Source organism: Saccoglossus kowalevskii, chromosome 3 (genome assembly GCF_978046115.1).
Source record: "Saccoglossus kowalevskii chromosome 3, keSacKowa6.1, whole genome shotgun sequence".
NCBI lineage: Eukaryota > Metazoa > Hemichordata > Enteropneusta > Harrimaniidae > Saccoglossus > Saccoglossus kowalevskii.
The window spans coordinates 38,690,419-38,709,539 of NC_140643.1; the positions used below are offsets into that span (position 1 = coordinate 38,690,419).

The 19,121-nt window shown below is 35.3% G+C and overlaps 1 protein-coding gene across 1 annotated transcript; it reads right to left on the bottom strand.

Moving 5' to 3' along the window:
* Window positions 1–6,730: 6,730 nt before the first annotated feature.
* LOC100378529 (uncharacterized) lies at window positions 6,731–16,411 on the bottom strand. Its single transcript, XM_085496625.1, has 4 exons — window positions 16,228–16,411; window positions 9,758–9,832; window positions 7,769–7,834; window positions 6,731–7,532 (listed from the first exon to the last, which is right to left on the bottom strand). The coding sequence occupies exons 1-4, from the start codon at window positions 16,409–16,411 to the stop codon at window positions 7,054–7,056; spliced, it is 804 nt and encodes a 267-aa protein (XP_085352751.1). The 3' UTR covers window positions 6,731–7,053.
* Between the last annotated feature and the right edge of the window lie 2,710 nt (window positions 16,412–19,121).

Consider the following 19,121-nt stretch of genomic DNA (forward strand, 5'->3'; position numbering starts at 1 on the left):
ATTTTAAGGCATTTCTATTTCTGGTCGAACGTTACGATCGTATTCCTGTTGTCCTCACTCGCCACCTATTATCCGTAAAACTATTATTAACGGATTCCCCTCGTTAATGACCACACCCAACAGCAATCGTTACGTCTTTACTTAGTAACAGGTACTACACCAAGCAATAATCGCTTTACATAATAGCGAATCGTTTACTCGCAAATCATTAGACTTGTATAAAGTCTCTTGTCTATTTGTTGGTGTGTTTTTTTTCAATAGAGTAAATTATAGGAGTGTATAAATTGCGAAAGCTAGTCACAAGTTCCTTATTTATTTCGCGCTAACCCGGCCATTTACACACTTCAATGATTTTTTATTTTATTGCAAAAATACCAAAATATATTGGCTAAAACATTCACTAAACATCTGTGCATAATTAAAGACAATGCAGTTCACTGCGTAGTAGCTATAAAACATATATATATACTACGCCGTGTTGGGGTGTCTCGTAACGCATATTAGCATCAATGATGACGATCATATGTGTCAACAAAAGGAAAATCAGTAATAAACTGCATTCCTCATATCATCGGTCGATTGGTTATTCACTACCCCATTGTTCTTTCTACCATTCGACCTGACCTTTATTGCACAATAATTTGTTGTCCTTTCTTATCCATATACAACAAAGTTTATTTTACATCCAACAATAACATACAGATTAACGCCATTTATTTAATACATATAAACGTGGTACATGGACGCCAATGGTAATTTAGGGATCAATGTACATATAATTGTTATTTATTAATGGAGAATTCAGATAAATGGTTTACCTGTATTTTTTATAAATGCTTGACCATATACAAATGCGATTTAGAAATGTAATAGTTCTGCCTAAATAGTTTTAGAAGAAAATCGTGGTATTGAATGAACCCCCAAGATACACAAAAATATCCAGGTCTGATATTTGTGGAAGGAGTATTTTTGTCCGTCATCGGCTGTTTCGAATGGTCAGGGTAGTGGCGGACAGGGGAATCAATGAGATCATTCCGCCAAGGTGATTTAGGTCAGAACAGATTCGTTCATAAATCTTCATTTCTCCGTGTTTACTGACATTGCTGTTCACTATAGCATTTGTGACTTTTCTTAAATGTTGCAATAAATTGGCTTGGTAACTGATTTTTATATTTGTTCATTTAAACTCAATAACCTACTATTAAATATAATAATAATAACTTTTATTACACATCTAGAAAGCTTCAGTTTTTTTGTATGGTAAACAAAATACAAAGAAATACAAATACACAACATTCAGAAAAGATATAATTAAAAATAAAAATTAAAAGAAGAAATGACAGTAAAACAAAAGAAAAAAATAAATTAATTACTTCCTGCGGTTTTAAAAATTGTGCTCTTCAGATATAACTGATATAAATATTACTGATGGTGGCACAGCCGAGACAGGGTATGTCATACACCAAATAGTGTATTATACAACAAAAAATCGTACGGCCCACCTCTTGACCTTCGTAACCACTCAACCTAACCTATATATGTGGTGCTTTATTTTGGTGTGTGACGATTTTTGAGTTATGTCACTGGACTATATCGTGATACTCTCTACCTACCAAGAACGAGAAGTGTTCCTAAATTCTTCAGACGAGTATGTAAACTTCATGTGGATTTTGGATCAATTCTTGCATCTTTATTACGTCGGTGCCTTAGTGTTGCTGTATTAACTACATCTAGCCGATAACGCTGATTGGGAAATAACGCACTTGTAACTCATTTGTAACTCACTGAAGTTTCTTTCGCAGTTCTTTCTTGGCAGACAATTTTTATTTGATGGACGTCACAGGATTTCGAAAAACCTAATAATACTTCATGGATACGATGGGGTCCATATATCTTTCTTTTCCCGATTTGACTATGTAGTGTAGTATGGTGTACGTGCCAGTTGTTTTGTGTTGTTCTTGCAGAGTGCAATATTCAATGTATTGTTTACTATAGTAGTAATGTATAAACATTATTAACCGGTCACAATTTGATTCACGTTTACCGTATTATTAAAGTGTTGACAGTTTTGCCTGTATGACAAATCTCACAATTAAATCCTACTAGGCTAGACTAGAAGAATGAATGCTGAATGGCAACTTATTACAAAAAGTACTCATCAATTGATCTCTCATTATTAAGTCCTTAAATCCATCAATTAAGGTAGAGATGCAGTTTACCTGACAGGTATTTTAATTAGTTAATTAGGAAACCAAGATGACCTTGTCCACAAAACTAAATATTTCTGAAAGCTTATTGTATGAATTTTAAAATTTTGTTAGTATTTTTTTTATGGACACTGTAGTTTGAAATATGCACAAAAATGTGCTTTTTTGGTCAAAAATGATTATAAAAAAATAGCTTCTAAACCATGCTTCTGTTTCCTGTCAAAATTGGTTTACGGGTACATCTGTTTACTATGAAGAAAGTGCCGTCTTGAAAACTGTCTACCAGTTGTCAATTTTGCAGGGCAGCAGCTCAAATTTTACTACTTCAAGTTTATGCATAAATTAACACCCAGGCTAGTTGTCTGTACGATTGTTGTAACAAAGATTGTCAATCATTTGTGAAAATTTCAAAACAAAAGGTCAAATCGTCTAGGAGCTATTTTTTCTGGGATGTGCACTAAAAAGAAGCTGAGATAATTGCTAATTTGCATAACAATTCACTCAGTAAGAAGTTTGCTAATGATCATATTTAAAATGGCTGTAACAGTTTCAAAATTAAATGTATTATCGTTTTGTATCGTCTTTTTTCACCATGTTTCTTTTTTATTATTTATGTACATCCTTGCTAAATCTTGCTAAGCATTCAAAGAGAGGATGTTTGCACCTGTTATCTATATTTTAAAATCGTCTTTTGAGTATGTTCCACTATTCACAATTCTACAAAATTTTAACAGTCTATAACCAAAACTATTAGAATAATAAAAGTTGATAGGAATTTTGATGGCGCTAAGGTCTTAGTGATGAGAGATCAATTGATGAGTACTTTTGGTAATGAGTTGTATATTTTCATAGGTGAAAGGTCACCCAAGTCAGTTAAAGAAATGGCTGAATTAGCTGATAAGTTTAGAGATGCAGGTAGACAGACAGGTGGTAAAAATCAAGTGGTAGTCAGATTCAGAAAGAACAGTCCTAGAACACAAGTCAGAATAGTAATGATTCGCAGGAAGTCAGTGCTACATGTGTAGTTTATGAAGTCACAGATGCAAGTAGGCATCCGTGTTTACAGGGACGAGATAAAGTTGAGTTGAAATGTGGTCATGATCTGTCAATTATTAGTGTTGCCACTGTCACACCAGCTAATAGGATGGCGAGTGATATGCCTGTTGTTCAAGGCTTTAATGACAATACTGAGGTATAGGTCCTTCGTGATAGTGGGTGTAGTTAGGTTGTAGTATGTAGATAGTTGGTAGAGGATAGTCAATTGACTGGGGAGAGTCGTACCTGTGTGATGATGGATGGTACATGTCGGAAAGCCCCAGTAGCTAGACTATATATATATACACACCATTCTATGTTGGTGAGGTCGAGGCACTGTGTATAAGGACCCCAGTGTATGATCTTATTGTTGGTAATATTAATGGAGCTAGGGAGCCCAAGGATCCTGATATTGGTTGGAAGCTAGGTGTAGCTCGTGAGGTAGGGCATGGTGAGGTTAGTTCGCCCTCGGGTGGTGAACATAGTACTCCTTCGAGTGGTGAAGGTTGTTGTCCTTCGGGTAATGAAGGCTGTACATCTACTAGTAGTCAGACTAGTGTGCTCTATATAGATAAAGGTTGTTCTCCAAGTGTTAAGATAAGAGAGCCTTCAGATAGTGGGAGTGGTTGTGAACCCCCCAGTGATTCTAATTAGGATGATAGTGTTGATGTCGTACAGGTGGTACAGACTAGGGCTCAGAATTTAGCTGAGAAGAAGCCATTACGTAGGCTTATAATTCATGAGTTTAAGGAGTTGCATAGTAAGGTTGATACTAATGGTGGTAAGAAACCGTTTACTGTGGATGCAGTGCGAGAGGCACAGCAGTCTGATTCCACATTAGAGCGTGCTAGAAAGTTAGTGAGTACAGATGAGGAGTTGATCACAGGTCGTAACAATCGGGCAAGGTTTTGATGAACAAGGGGCTGATGAAAAGAGAGTTTCAGTCACCTCATGATGATAGAGTACGAGTGTACCATTGTGTTACCGTAATCAAGTACTTGCTCATTAGTCAGTTATGGCAAGAAGACTTATATATAGAATAACAACTCAGTTATTGGCCTGGTATGCAGGATGATGTTATTAGACATTGCAGATCATGTGATATTATTCAGAAGACCACTCCTAGGAGTCGTGTTAGCAAGGTACAATTAGGCGATATGCCCTTGATTGATGTTCCTTTTCAAATGATAGCTATGGATCTGGTTGTTCCATCATTTCAACTTGCTTTCCTGTGTGTTCTGCTACGATATTGTTTGAAAAGTGATACAGGCTACAACCATCATTCTGTGAGACTTGTATGAACTGCTCTGCGATCTCCTGCTATCAGCGGTGCCCTCAAGAATAGCAGCGTTCCTCTGCAAGCAAGACTCTTGTATTTCTTCGTTGTTGTGTTGCAGAATCCATTGACTTCATCCTTTATTACATCCTTGAACTGTGAGTTATCACCAATGCACACTTCCCTAAGCAATCCCCTAATTTAGTGACTTTATTCATTTTTTGTGTGCTTTATTTCTTGTAATTATTTTGAGAGGTATTAAAGCCAGGATCTTTAACTCGATATTTTGGTGTATGTGTATTTCATTTCCAGTACTATTGTCTTTTCCACCCCATACTAGCAGTGAAAGGATCCCCTGTCCAATGTGAGCTCTGCGGGTGCCCCCTCATTAGCGATAAGCAGGCCTTACACTGACAAATAGCTTGAAATAGAGAAGTCTATGGCGCTTCATAAATTCAGTATATGTGCTACACGCTCTAGCATAGCGAACAAATTGTGAAATGTATAAACTATAGGCTGGAGCACGTGGAATGTTAATGGAAATGTGTGGAATGATCGCGAAATAGAAATAATTTCTGTTGTCAGATTTGCAGTCAAATTCCACATACATGTCAAGATATGATGTAGAAGTATATGATTCTGTTGTTTCTTTTTTCATAGTTCAGGTGCATATATCCTAGACAGATAATCAATGAAGGATTGTTGATGCATAGTACATCATTTATGTACCTTAACGTGCTTTTTATCTTTTACCATTTTTTAAAGTTATTCTGCTTCATATGAGTAAAGAAATAAATCAGCCAGCAGGGGACACAATTAGTTCCCATGGGAATGCCGATGGTTTATTGAAAGATATGTCCCCAAAACTCAATATTGTTTTCGATTAAGAATTCAAGCATACTAACAATGTCTTCCTCCGTATAGCATGACTTTGCATCTTTTCGTTGGTGACAAAATAGGTGCATTTGTAGCCTAATACAATGTATTTATATCTACGAGAACTACTCTTTTTAAAGAAGGCTTTGGTGAATGAGATGTTTCAAACGCAGTTTTAATTCGTCGTGTGGTATTGTAGTGTATAGTTTGACAAAATCAAATGTTTTAATTGCATTAACTTTAAAATGATCGTGATTTTAATTTTTCCAAAAGTTTTTTGGAATTTTGCAGTATCCACATACAGTGTATAATTAATTTCACTTCAACAAAAATACAACACCACAGTATTTTTAAATACCTATTGATGGTAGAAAAAGCAGATGTTAGTATTTTAGACAATATTTTGAGGACAGGCATTCAAGTGCTTAAGCATCTTTGAATACAGAACTTAGTCTACTGTTAAAGTGCGTTTTAGGTTGTGAATGCGGCAATATACTCACCACCCTAGCAGCTTTGACCAATTCTGACAGTGTGTCCGGCTCAACATCCTCTCTTTTAGCCCATTTATTAAATGATCTTAAAATTATGATTCCATTTGATGTATTGAGGCTCTCTAAATTTAGGGACACATGGGATTCAGATCGCCTGACATTTACTGTGTGTATTTCGCAATTTGTCAGCAAAGAATGTATGTATGTTAATGAGTAATGTCTTACTTGTTATATTACATAAAATAAAATATTGCATACTTCAAATATAAATGTTGTTATTTTGTGGGAGAGATGAGAGATGGTAGATGTGATTGTGCATGGTGAATGTTTATTCGATGTGGTAAATATCACATGGTCATTCGGACAATATCACGATTTGTCTACCCTTTGACTTTTAGTCATGACCATTGTCCCTTGGGCAGACAACAAATCGTGATATCACCCTCACAAACATGTGTTATTATTTAATTATTCAATGTAATGTTACCGAGTCTCAACCGATCACATCATGTGTAACATTGAGATGTGATAAACATATTTATTTTTACATTTTAAGGTAAAACATGTTTCGTTGAGATTGGTAGCTATTAAAATTCGGGAAAAAGACTATATATGAAAAATGAAATTCTTGAATGTAATTAGCCAAAACATATCTACCGTACCTCGCCGCACCTACCCTCATCACCTTTCTATGAACGCCCTCTGGCGGAGTGGAGTGGATATCTCTCGTTTATAAACATGGTAAATTACTTTTTATATCTACAATGTGATAAACAACCTCATCAGTGATTATTCAATTAATTAATTACCTATGATGATACTGATATTATTAACAACAAGAGAGCGAGAACAAATAACATTATTTATTCTGTTATATAAAAGAGCTCTGAGGGCGTTACATTGTAAACAATCACAAAAAAATGTATCCTTGTAACAACTTACAAAAAGTTGTTACAAGGATACAATTATATCATGGTTTCTTTTAGAAATGGTTATTGGAACTGTTTTTTATGACATGACAACTACATAATGAGGTGAACAGCACAGAAAACACAATCTTATATGGGGCAATCTGTCAGTTTCTGAATACAATAAATGTAAATATATAAATCTTCCATTAGCTGCATAGAATAATATTAGTAACAACTGACCCATACATTCATTGATATCATATGGTACACACGGCACATGTCAATTCATTGCCATCAATATATGGACCACATGGCAGTGATCCACATCGACCCTCTACAGGATACAACATCGCTCCATTGAGGTTTGCGTTACTACCATCTCTTCCTTCAGGATTACGGTCTACACAGATAAACTCCTTGTTTGAAGGGTGGTCAAAGTAATCGGACATCAAGTAGCCATAATACTCTCTGGTCCACTCAGTTGACGGGCATTCATTACGAGCAGGAACCATTAAGACGGTACCACGAGAACGAACTCTGCACACTGCACATACTGCATCATGATCGTGCAAGGCTGACAAAGGGCTGAACGTGCTCATCTGATACTCTGTACCATACATCAAAGCCCTGGACCCTCCAGTACCACTTTCTACGTCGTCATATATAGGATTCATTGGCAGACATTGGTAGTTAGAACCACTACCTTTATGAGTGTAATGTGCTCCTCCCATCACACCTAGTGGGCAGAATGAGCTTTCGTTGTAAAAACATTTATTCACTCATTTTGGATATAATAATTATGGTTAAATCATATTATTGAGAATACATAGAGCACAATGGTTGTAGCATTACCTGACATTCGATTACAGACAAATTTGCATAAGGGTTGTTTTCGAATTCATGCAAAATCATACAAACGTATCCATACGTGTCGTGAAAATTATTAAACTGTAAAACTTCTATTATACATACCTTCATAAACTAATTCAGCAGTATCTTCACACGTCGATCTTCCCCATCTCACATACACAGATCCAGCTGTTCCATTTACGTTGGTTGATGCACGATCATCACTTGTTGGCCTATCATCGATATCGTTGTCATTGCTTGAATTAGGACACCCAATACCAGGTGAGGTACCTGGTGTTCCAGCTATTCCAAAAAATGGAATATATTTAAATCTCTACTTATATTTATATTTGATATTAATAATGCAGATTCATGTACACCTTGAGCCAGTAAAATGTATTTGATTGTCTTTCACAATTGTTTATGAAAATGGAATTGTACGATGATAACTCAGGAACTATTACAATTAACATCACTTACGAATTCCAGGAATTCCATTGTTTCCAGGAGTACCTTGTGGTCCAGGGGGTCCCCGCAAAATTGACGCTAGAAAGAAACACAACAACAAAATCTAGTTATGTTTAGTTCAGTTATGTTGAATACAATCGTGACATTCACATATAAAAGAAGTGTCACATATTTACAACACTACGACAGAGACTTTCCGTTTTCGACAATCTAAAATCTTTTCTTTCTTTTGTAAAAAATCTTGAAAACAACTGATTCTGTCAAGAAAATTCAAAAATATATTAAGAATAATTCATGAAAGATTTCACACCAATACAATTATCATAATTACCAATTACACGTTCAACAATACATGTAAGGAAAATAACTTTTAGTAAATATAATTTTACTTAGTAAAAACGAAAGACTTTTACAATGTCGAAAACGGAAATTCTTTATTGTTGTGTTAGTACGACTTTCACCATACTGTATTCACTTTTGCACTAACATTATACCAATGAATTTCTCGTAGTCAGAAATTTTGTATGGACTGTCAAAAAAGTGTGCTGACTTCATGTTAATATAATTATATAACTTACAGTGCTCAGCCAACCAGCTGAGATCACATGTGACGTCACGTTTGCTCAGGTGGTGTTCTCTGGTGTCATCTTCTCTGCTGCGTTCATTCAAGTCTGTCTGTAAATAATTAAAAAATAATAAAAAACAAGTTTATAAATAAACATATTAATGTAAACTCATTTGATTGTGTGTGAGTGCTACACATGTCATATCTTCTCGTTTCTAGTAATGTATTGTTATGTATCGCTTGCTTGTGTCTACTGTTCTTGAACATAAAACATTCTTATCATTTGAAGTAAAATTTTATTATATTACGTTTTTTAATAAACTATTTCCGAAAACTTGGAACTACTATATTTTGCTGATAAAAAAAGTTTGGTCGTCACTGTCATTTAAATATTTACCAATATTTAACCTAATGAATGTTGTAAACTTTAAGTGAAGACATTTCTACTTTGAGTATAACACTTGATTAAATGTGCACTCAATGTAGAATGTGTACGAGGTGCAAGCAAACATCAACCTGTGTGCGTTGCTGAATGAAAACGTTTGTAAAACATTATTGATATTGTTTTACGACTTTGACATTGACAATAGAGTGAAATCATGAAAGAAAATAAATTACACTATAATGATAATTTCAATTTGACATCATGGCGCATAATTTCGTTGATGCACAGTTATGTCGTTAGCGGGTTGTGTTCAGTGGGGTTCGTATAGATTATTTTACCTTGTGGCCACTACAACCAATCATATTCGAGTCTTATAGATATATATATATTCATGTGTCTACCTGCTCTCTTATTGAAAAGAAAATTAGGATTTTGTAGCGATTATTCGCGCTTGCTGCAAGTTTCGCCAGCGTGCTTGGATAAGCGCTTTGGAACACTCGATCTATGTTCATTCATTCTGCATTCATGAAACTAGTGCATCGGCCTGGGGGCTGGGCGCGGGCCTTACTTACGAATCAGTCAGCACATGTGAGTTTCAATGATAATGTACTGAAGTCATGGAGACAGGTAATCAGTGATGACACAGAATTCTGAGCCGACTACGTATGTAAAAATATGTTGCGATACACCAGACCATTCTTAAGTGCATTGGAAATAACGCTCTGAAGGGCTGGATCCAAGGCTAGCGTAATTCGTTTGTCTAGAGTGCCTAGAGTGGATTATACCGCGGGTCATTAGATGCTTTCCTGTGCACACCCATAACTCTTTTACAAAAATTAATGTGAAGTTTTTCTGCAATTAATTTATCTGAGAAAAGTTTTGTTTCAAAATTGCAATTGTCGACTGTACATTTATTTTTACCAGACCTCTTGTACATGTTTAGCATAACCCCTCCCCACACATCAGCCCCATATAAAGCTGTTGGTTTGATAACAGAGTTAAATAGTTTTTTTTAGCCAGACTAACAGAATAACATTCCCCACTGATCCAAAGCATTTTGTACATCTTAAACAGTGCTTTCTGTGCTTTGTCTCGTAGCCTAGACATAACATTATGAAACTTTCCATTTGTTTGAAAAACAATGCAAAGGTAATTATAATAATTAAGACACTGTAATTTAGTGGCGTCCAAATAAAACTGTTAAAAATAATGATTTTGCTTTTGTTAAAGCGCGGTGGTCGTCGCGCAGCGCGTGTTCGAATTTCATGTAAATAAACAATGTATTTTACACGCGTTGCGTACGTCGCTATGAGTCTCATATTGAACAGGACGACTGTCGCCCTTTAATGTTTACTTTAAAATACAAATTGTTACAGTAATTTTGGACTGCATCAATGCACTTTTGTAACCCCTCTTGGGTTGTAGAAAACAATAACAAGTCATCAGCATATAACAAGAATGCACACGATTCAACACACAACACTCATAAAGGTGCCAGTAAAATTGTGTCTGTATCACCCTAATTTGGTACATGCACAGTATCATACATTGTTCTCTTCTCAATGAGAGCTGGGCTAACTGATTGAAGTAGAAAAGTTCTAGATTGTGTAGTGGAACATTAATTAGTATGTATATATAGTTTAAATACATGTACTATATAAGTCTTAACGTTGTTTACAATCGTTAACGCCTACTCATAAATTTTGAAAAATCAGTCATAAATCGCATGACAATGTTTATTGGTTTATTATGTAAAATCATGAGGCTATTGTCCAATGGCACCAAGAAATAACATTTGTTATGTGTTACAGTGACGTATTTTGAGAAACTTGTCCTATTATTTTCAAAATAACGCTATTTTTGGAACAATTTCATAAAGCACAGTGTTAAAAAAAAATTTCATTTTTTGACACTTTTTAAAATTTTTGAAACAATTAAAGGCAACAACAAGTATCCAATCATTTACGATATATGATTTTTTCAGCCTATGTCACCAGGCTACAATTTGAGATATGGCAAAATATCTCTGCCATTGGTACCTATGGTAAAAGTGTTACAATACTGACAAATGGCCAATATTCACTAAAATACAACCATCATTTTCTCAAAAATTAGGCTGGTGACACCTAACGTTTTTTAACTCAATGTCCTTATATTGCCTGGAGGTACAATTTATTGGTAAATGAATAAATTCTGAGTATTTGCATTCATGAGTAGGCTTCTACCTTAAATGTATCCTAGGAGCAAAACAAAAGCACATTTATTGGTTTAACAGTTTGCTTATTCTACTTAATTAGATCTTTGATTTTGAATCAGAGCCAACTTTCTACCAGTCTGTACGACAAAAAGAGATTATTTTAATTATAATATCATCAATGTTCCAAACCTTTACAGCAATATCCCACTTTTTCCTTATTATGGGTATACAATTTCTCGACCCATTTGTGTGCCTTTAGTATATATGCAGACTTGTTAAAAATGTATTGTTTGCTTTTGTCTAAACTATTGAACAAAGTGTTTAACTTTTTCTGACAGATATAATGAGATATGTTTAAATACACTCGGACATTATTCGATAGAATCAATATAACCCCAGGTATCATACACAAATTATTCGATTATATGGCTGTGTCTGACAGTTAAAAATTTCTGCTAACAACTCTTCCAATGGGATTTGGATTTTAACACGATCTAAATCCTACTTTAATATGCCTATAAAACCTTTCTTTGTGTTTAGTGCTAAGCAAATACTACGTTGGAGTTTATGGGCTCTCCTGTGTGAACAGCTCTTCCAATACAGTGTTTACTCCCTGATAGTTTGGGCCCTGTGGACAAGAAATTAACTCCAGCGTTACGTGCAAAGAACTGTATTGGGATTTATGGTGAGCACAGGGAAACTTCCAATCACAGCGTGTGCTCACTCGAAACTCCTGACATAATGTAATAATAATAATATGAAGGCCATACATCTTTCCCTTACAGTCCTTTACTGATTTGACTATATTGTCTAGTGCACTTTTTGGTTGTTTTATTTTGTCAATGTGACTTTTACCTTTCGACAACGGTTGGGAATTTTATTTCCACTTGTTACCAAGTGTACAGCGTGCAGTGTCAGTGAATACAACTATAACATTATTGCATGGCCAAATGTTTATGGATAATTTAGTGACTGAACAGTTTCCTTCACACTCAGTTCAGTCGCAACCTTAATTTGAATAGTCATCTGTTATCGGCAGTTAGAGATAGTATAACTCTTGGTCGTCCGACCGCTCCCGTGGTATTGGATGTATAGTGACAATGCAAACTAACGGTGCGACACCGGAACACATCTACGCAAGGCTGGCGCATTAAAGATTCTATTACATTCTACGTCAGTCGTGGTGGCTCAGAATAAGTACGTACGTCATAGGATGTCAGGTGACACAAATTAGATTAAACAAATAGGTGGTACTATGTCCTTAGGCGGAAACTACTTTAATTCGTAGATTTTAGATGGCTACGATTTAACAGTCTTACCTGCAAAGTTGACAGTTCTAGTTTCAAACTGTCAAGTGTCCTCTGTATTTCATCAAGTCTGTCTTCTAGTTGTTTATTAGTTGACTGCAATGCACTCATTGATCTTTTTATGTCATTATTCTTGAAAACCAAATATGGGATGAATGCCATACAGAATAATAAGCAAATGATCGAAACACCGAGTACACACCGAAACACATTCCCAATCCTTCCCCTCTTCCCAATGTCGCTACTCTTGTCTTCAGGAAACATTCTGGTGCAGTTTCAGACAATGCGTAACGTATGAGACACGGGCGTCATATGAAGGTAGGGCGGTATTGTCAAGTTACTTTATATAGACAGGTATACGCCCCCCCCCCCCCGTATACCTGTCTATATAAAGTGAAAGGGGAAAACCCTTGAATGATTAAAATATATCTTCATTACAGAAAGCATTTATTTCTATGGTTCATGAAATGTTTTAATCCTCTCTCTATTTGCATTCGGTTATTTACTGTCTACTTGGCACATTTCAGAAAAATGATGAAAGGGCGGTGGTCGTCGCACTATCACGGGGAAATTCTCCTCTGTTCTCCAACACGTGTCAGAGGGAATCTCGTCTGGTCTCTATGTCACGTCTGCTCGAGGTACCGGACCGGGAAAGTCACTTAAACTTTACGGTCAAATAGACGCACACAACGGAATACGTTTCAATAGCTAGTCATTAGCCACATCGAGAACGCATCGAGGCAAACCGCCTCCTAGCACTGACCAAGACTCTCTCGCATCGTAGAGCTCTCTCTCTCTCTCTCTCTCTCTGACCAAGGATTTCGTCTATTTATTACAAATCAAAACTTAACCAATTACAAAGCAGTTACAAGAATCTAAGGCGTGACCTTCAATCATACAGCCAATCACACTAAGTACTGAACCTGTCATATCTTTTGATTAATCGTTCACTATATTACTAACTGCGAATACCCAACTGTCAGAAATAGCGGTCCGGATAGCGACGGTTATATCGTAATTAGTTCAAAATCACTGAGTCAAGTTCCGTCCAGGACCTCGCATGAGCCTAAATGATGACAGATATAACACAGCTATTCACTATTAATCAGCTAAATAAGTCGGATAACAGATACGCGAAAACTAATTCATGACAGCGCCACGAATGCGTGAGATATGTTCTCATATGAACAAATATGGCGACTTTGACTGTTGCGCAGAGCATCGATAATGATTTCCACTAGAAGAGCGCATTGAATTGTGGGAAAATCAACGTTTATCAATGAAAGTCTAGTGATCATTTTAGTTACACGTCTACTATTTTCAACACCTGTAGGTTTTTAATATTTAGTCCAGTGGCCTTGCTTCAAATTCATACGAGATCACGACACAGTGGATTGAAGCAGGTGGCGTAAATAAATGCGATCACTTTGCCAATAATTAATATATGGGGGCAGCTTTTTTGAATACAGCTTGAAACTGAATAAAAAGACAAGTTGTGTTTTTCAGACTCCTACAAATCAGAAAAAATACTAAATAAACTTTTATAACCAAACGATGCGTTGGGTCAACATTAAGCCAGCCGCTAACAAAATTCAGTCAAATTTTGGGTTTTTGTGAGGAATATAGGAGCACCTAATTACACAAAGAATATTTTCTCGCTTTTTTACCGTATTTCTAATTAATCAACTTGTTTTGTTTTGTTTTGTTTTCAAATAAATAATTGTGCATAAATGAATTAAGACGTCATGTTCTGTTTCAATATCGTAGTAGATTTTCAATTGTCAAAAAAGTAGCAAGATAAACGTGATACGTCTAATATCACCAGGTTGATGTTTAAAATGTTATAAAATAGCAGTGATTGAATAAATTATAAGTTTACCTAAAACGTACTTCTAGTAGATATCTTTAATTTATAAGTCTAGGTCAAGTATCTTATGAATATTTAGTAACATATCGTTAGTCTGTATGTGGGGCCCTCCAGCGTTTCCATTTTCTGATCGAACGTTACGATCGTATTCCTGTTGTCCTCACTCGCCACCTATTATCCGTAAAACTATTATTAACGGATTTCCCTCGTTAATGACCACACCCAACAGCAATCGTTACGTCTTTACTTAGTAACAGGTACTACACCAAGCAATAATCGCTTTACACATTAACGCCTGAATCGTTTACTCGCTAATCATTAGACTTGTATAAAGCCTCTTGTCTATTTGTTGGTGTTTTTTTTTCAATAGAGTCAATTATAGAAGTGTATAAATTGCGAAAGTTGGTCACAAGTTCCTTATTTATTTCGCGCTAACCCGGCCATTTACACACTCCCATGATTTTTTTATTTTATTGCAAAAATACCAAAATATAAACTGTATGCAAGTCTAGTAAATCATACATGTCGTATACTGTGTTTTTTTTTTGGGGGGGGGGGGACAAAACGCCAATTGGCTAAAACATTCACTAAACATCTGTGCATAATTAAAGACAATGCAGTTCACTGCGTAGTAGCTATAACACATATATATATATACTAAGCCGTGTTGTGGTGTATCGTAACTCATATTAGCATCAATGATGACGATCCTATGTGTCAACAAAAGGAAAATCAGTAATAAACTGCATTCCTCATATCATCGTTTGTCTAGAGTACCTAGAGTGGATTATGCCACGGGATGGCCACTCTTCCATACACAGTATATTTGGCTTTCTTTGTTGTAATTGTTATCTTTTTAGTGTAGGTTATATAGTAGATAGATAGAATTTTTTATTTGGAAGGTACCAATTAAGTCCTGAGTAAAGTCCAAAAATAAGAATAACAAAGCAAAACATTCAGAACAACAAAAACTTACAGTACTAAAACATATCAAGAATATAGACAAAAAAAAATTGCAAAAATGCTAAGAATGAAAAAAAATCATTACTTGAAACAATAATAGGAAATAATTCATCCATGCTAAAATCTTTCAACTTTGGGTCATAGATGTATAGAGCTGCAAGTAATCAAGATCTTTGTTCTTTGATTAGACAATTATTACAATATAAAATGTAATGTTTCTCATCCCCTACTTCATTGCATTCATGGAGATTACATAGCCTGTTTCTCTTCAAAATGCCTTTATATCTACCGGATTCAATGGGAAAATAATGTGTAGAAGTTCTAAAGTTAGTATAAGCTATTCTATGTTTTTTTAATTGTTTTTTATAAACCATGTTAAAATTCAAAATTTTCTTTAGAACACCTATACAAGTCAAGCTTACAATTGTTCAACAAATTGTTTTTCCACTTCATACGGTACTAACATTTGAGCTTCTTATAATATCCAAAAATTATTCTGATGTGGGTCTGAATTAGTTAGATCTAGTATCACTAGTAATTTTAGTTAAGCCATGGGTCATGCACCAAAGTTTTAGATTCTTCATAGGCTGCATCAATGATAGAATTGTTTTGTTTTTAAATACTAGTCTTTGATAATATTTCATAATTCAAACACAGATATTCAATATAAGTGGATATTGACCCAATTCACATCTACATGGGCCATTAGATGCTTTCCTGTGCACACCAATAACTCTTACAGAATTTCATGTGAAGTTTTTCTGCAATTAATTTGTCTGAGAAAAGTTTTGTTTCAAAATTGCAATTGTCGACTGTACATTTATTTTTACCAGACCCCTTGTACGTGTTTAGCATAACCCCTCCCCACACATCAGCCCCATATAAAGCTGTGGGTTTGATAATAGAGTTAATAGTTTCTTTAGCCAGACTAACAGAATAACATTCCTCACTGATCCAAAGCATTTTGTACATCTTAAACAGTGCTTTCTGTGCTTTGTCTCGTAGCCTAGACATAACATTATGAAACTTTCCATTTGTTTGAAAAACAATGCCAAGGTAATTATAATAATTAAGACACTGTAATTTAGTGGCGTCCATATAAAAATGTTTACTTTTAAATACTGTCTCAGAATTCTGTGTCTCCATAACTTCAGTACATTATCATTGGAACTCACAGTAATTTTGTTACAGTAATTTTGGACTGCATCAATGCACTTTTGTAACCCCTCTTGGGTTGTAGAAAACAATAGCAAGTCGTCAGCATATAACAAGAATGTACACGATTCAACACACAACACTCATAAAGGTGCCAGTAAAATTGTGTATATATCACCCTAATCTGGTACATACACAGTATCATACATTGTTCTATTCTCAATGAGAGCTGGGCTAACTGATTGAAGTAGAAAAAGTTCTAAGTTGTGTAGTAGATCATCAATTTGTATGTATATATAGTTTTAATACATGTACTATCCCTACACTTAGAAAGGGGGGGTCACATTTTTTCATGCACCTTTCAAGGGAAAGACGACTTTCAATAAACACCAGTCTACCCCCATGTACTTTTTGTCCAGTCCCTTTGGTATTTTGACAGTATCTATAAATATTATTTATAGTTTATTTCTTGAAAGACAATTGGGATGACGTAAACCCATACTCAAATAGTCTCAAAATTAAGTGCTACAATGTTTTAAGATATACTCGGTATATTTATATTTTACAAATGCTCGCCCCAGAAAATGTGGACATATTGACCCTTATAGCTCGCTGCCAATAAGCTCTTCGGATCGTTAAAACTGCATTTCCATCGTTGTTGGGGTACACATTCATAAAATATGCATGGGATGGCTCATTGAGATTGTAATGGCAGTATTTTGTGTTTTCAAACGACATGTACACATACCACACTTCACACATATACTCTATAATCTGACACCACCCCCTACCGCAAATATCGCTTCCTTAGAAAACAGCTTCTCCACAGAGTTTGAAATATTTATTCGATCTAGTCTTCATATATCCCGAGTATCCTGACTAAATACATAAACTAATTTAGAAATAGTTGCTTTGTCCACCGGCATTAAGATGAACATACTTGTTATTGCAATTTTAGATGAGCATCGTTATGTTTTATAGCTGCATGAGAGGGCCTACAACAACAATCTGTAGCCACAGGAAACAACCACTTCAGAGTCCGGGTGACCTTGCTGGTGATCTCACTAAAATGTGCGATAACAGTACCTGATTGTAGTAACCTATAAACAGCAATGTCACCCTCAGACTAGCTGCTGTAGAATTTACTTTGCTCTCCTCGTGGAGCTGCCAATGACCTTATATGTATTGCAACTATAGGGCGATCAACAAACTCATAGCACCCAACTTGATTATGTGTGTCTTTAGCGACTGAAGCTATAGAAATATAAGTCTTAACAGTAAGACGTTGTTTACAATCAGTCTATTCAAAGCACACCATGAAATTATCAACTTTAAGGTAGAAGCCTACTCATACATTTTGAAAAATCAGTCATAAATCGCATGACAATGTTTATTGGTATATTATGTAAAATCATGGAGCTATTGTCCAATGGCACCATGAAATAATGTGTTACAGTGACGTATTTTGAGAAACTTGTCCTATTATTTTCAAAATAACGCTATTTTTAGAACAATTTCATAGAGCACAGTGTTAAAGAAAAAATTCATTTTTTGACACTTTTTAAAAATTTTGAAATAATTAAAGGCAACAAGTATCCAATCATTTACGACATATGATTTTTTCAGCCTATGTCACCAGGCTACAATTTGAGATGTGGCATAATATCTCTGCCATCGGCACGTATGGTAAAAGCGTTACAATACTGACTAAATGGTCAATATTCACTAAAATACAACCATCATTTTCTCAAAAATTAGGCTGGTGACACCTAACGTTTTTTTAACTCAATGTCTATTAAACATTAATATTAAACAAAGTGTTTAACAGATATAATGAGATTTGTTTAAATACACTCGGACATTATTCGATAGAATCAATTTCAAGGCTTTCAAGGCTGGCGCATTAAAGAGTCTAGTACATTCTACGTGGTAGCTCAGAATAAGTTCGTACGTCATAGGATGTTAGGTGACACAAATTAGGTTAAATAAATAGGTGGTACTATATCCTTAGGCGGAAACTACTTTAATTCGTAGATTTTAGATGGCTATAATTTAACAGTCTTACCTGCAAAGTTGACATTTCTAGTTTCAAACTGTCCAGTGTCCTTTGTATTTCATCAAGTCTGTCTTCCAGTTGTTTATTAGTTGACTGCAATGCACTCATTGATCTGTGTATGTCACTATTCTTGAAAATCAAATATGGGATGAATGCCATGCAAAATAATAAGCAAATCATCGAAACACCGATTACACACCGAAACACTTTCCCAATCCTTCCCCTCTTCCCAATGTCGCTGCTTTTGTCTTCAGGAAACATTCTGGTGCAGTTTCAGGCAATGCGTAACGTATGAGACACGGGCGTCATATGAAGGTTGGGCGGTATTGTCAAGTGACTTTATATAGACAGGTATACGGGGGGGTGAACGGGGAAAACCCTTGAATGATTAAAATATATTTTCATTACAGAAAGCATTTATTTATATGGTTCATGAAATGTTTTACTCTTCTCTTTATTTGCATTCAGTTATCTACTGTCTACTTGGCACATTTCAGAAAAATGATGAAAGGG

What these genes read in the sequence shown, in the direction of transcription:
- LOC100378529 (XM_085496625.1), bottom strand. Translation starts at nt 16,411, where the DNA reads ATGTCTAGGCTACGAGACAAAGCACAGAAAGCACTGTTTAAGATGTAC. An exon ending in AAACACGTACAAGGGGTCTG is followed by an intron (nt 9,833 to 16,227) that starts GTAAAAATAAAT and finishes AATCCACTCTAG; the next exon opens with GCACTCTAGACAAACGAATT. An exon ending in TGCTGAATTAGTTTATGAAG is followed by an intron (nt 7,533 to 7,768) that starts GTATGTATAATA and finishes TCTGCCCACTAG; the next exon opens with GTGTGATGGGAGGAGCACAT.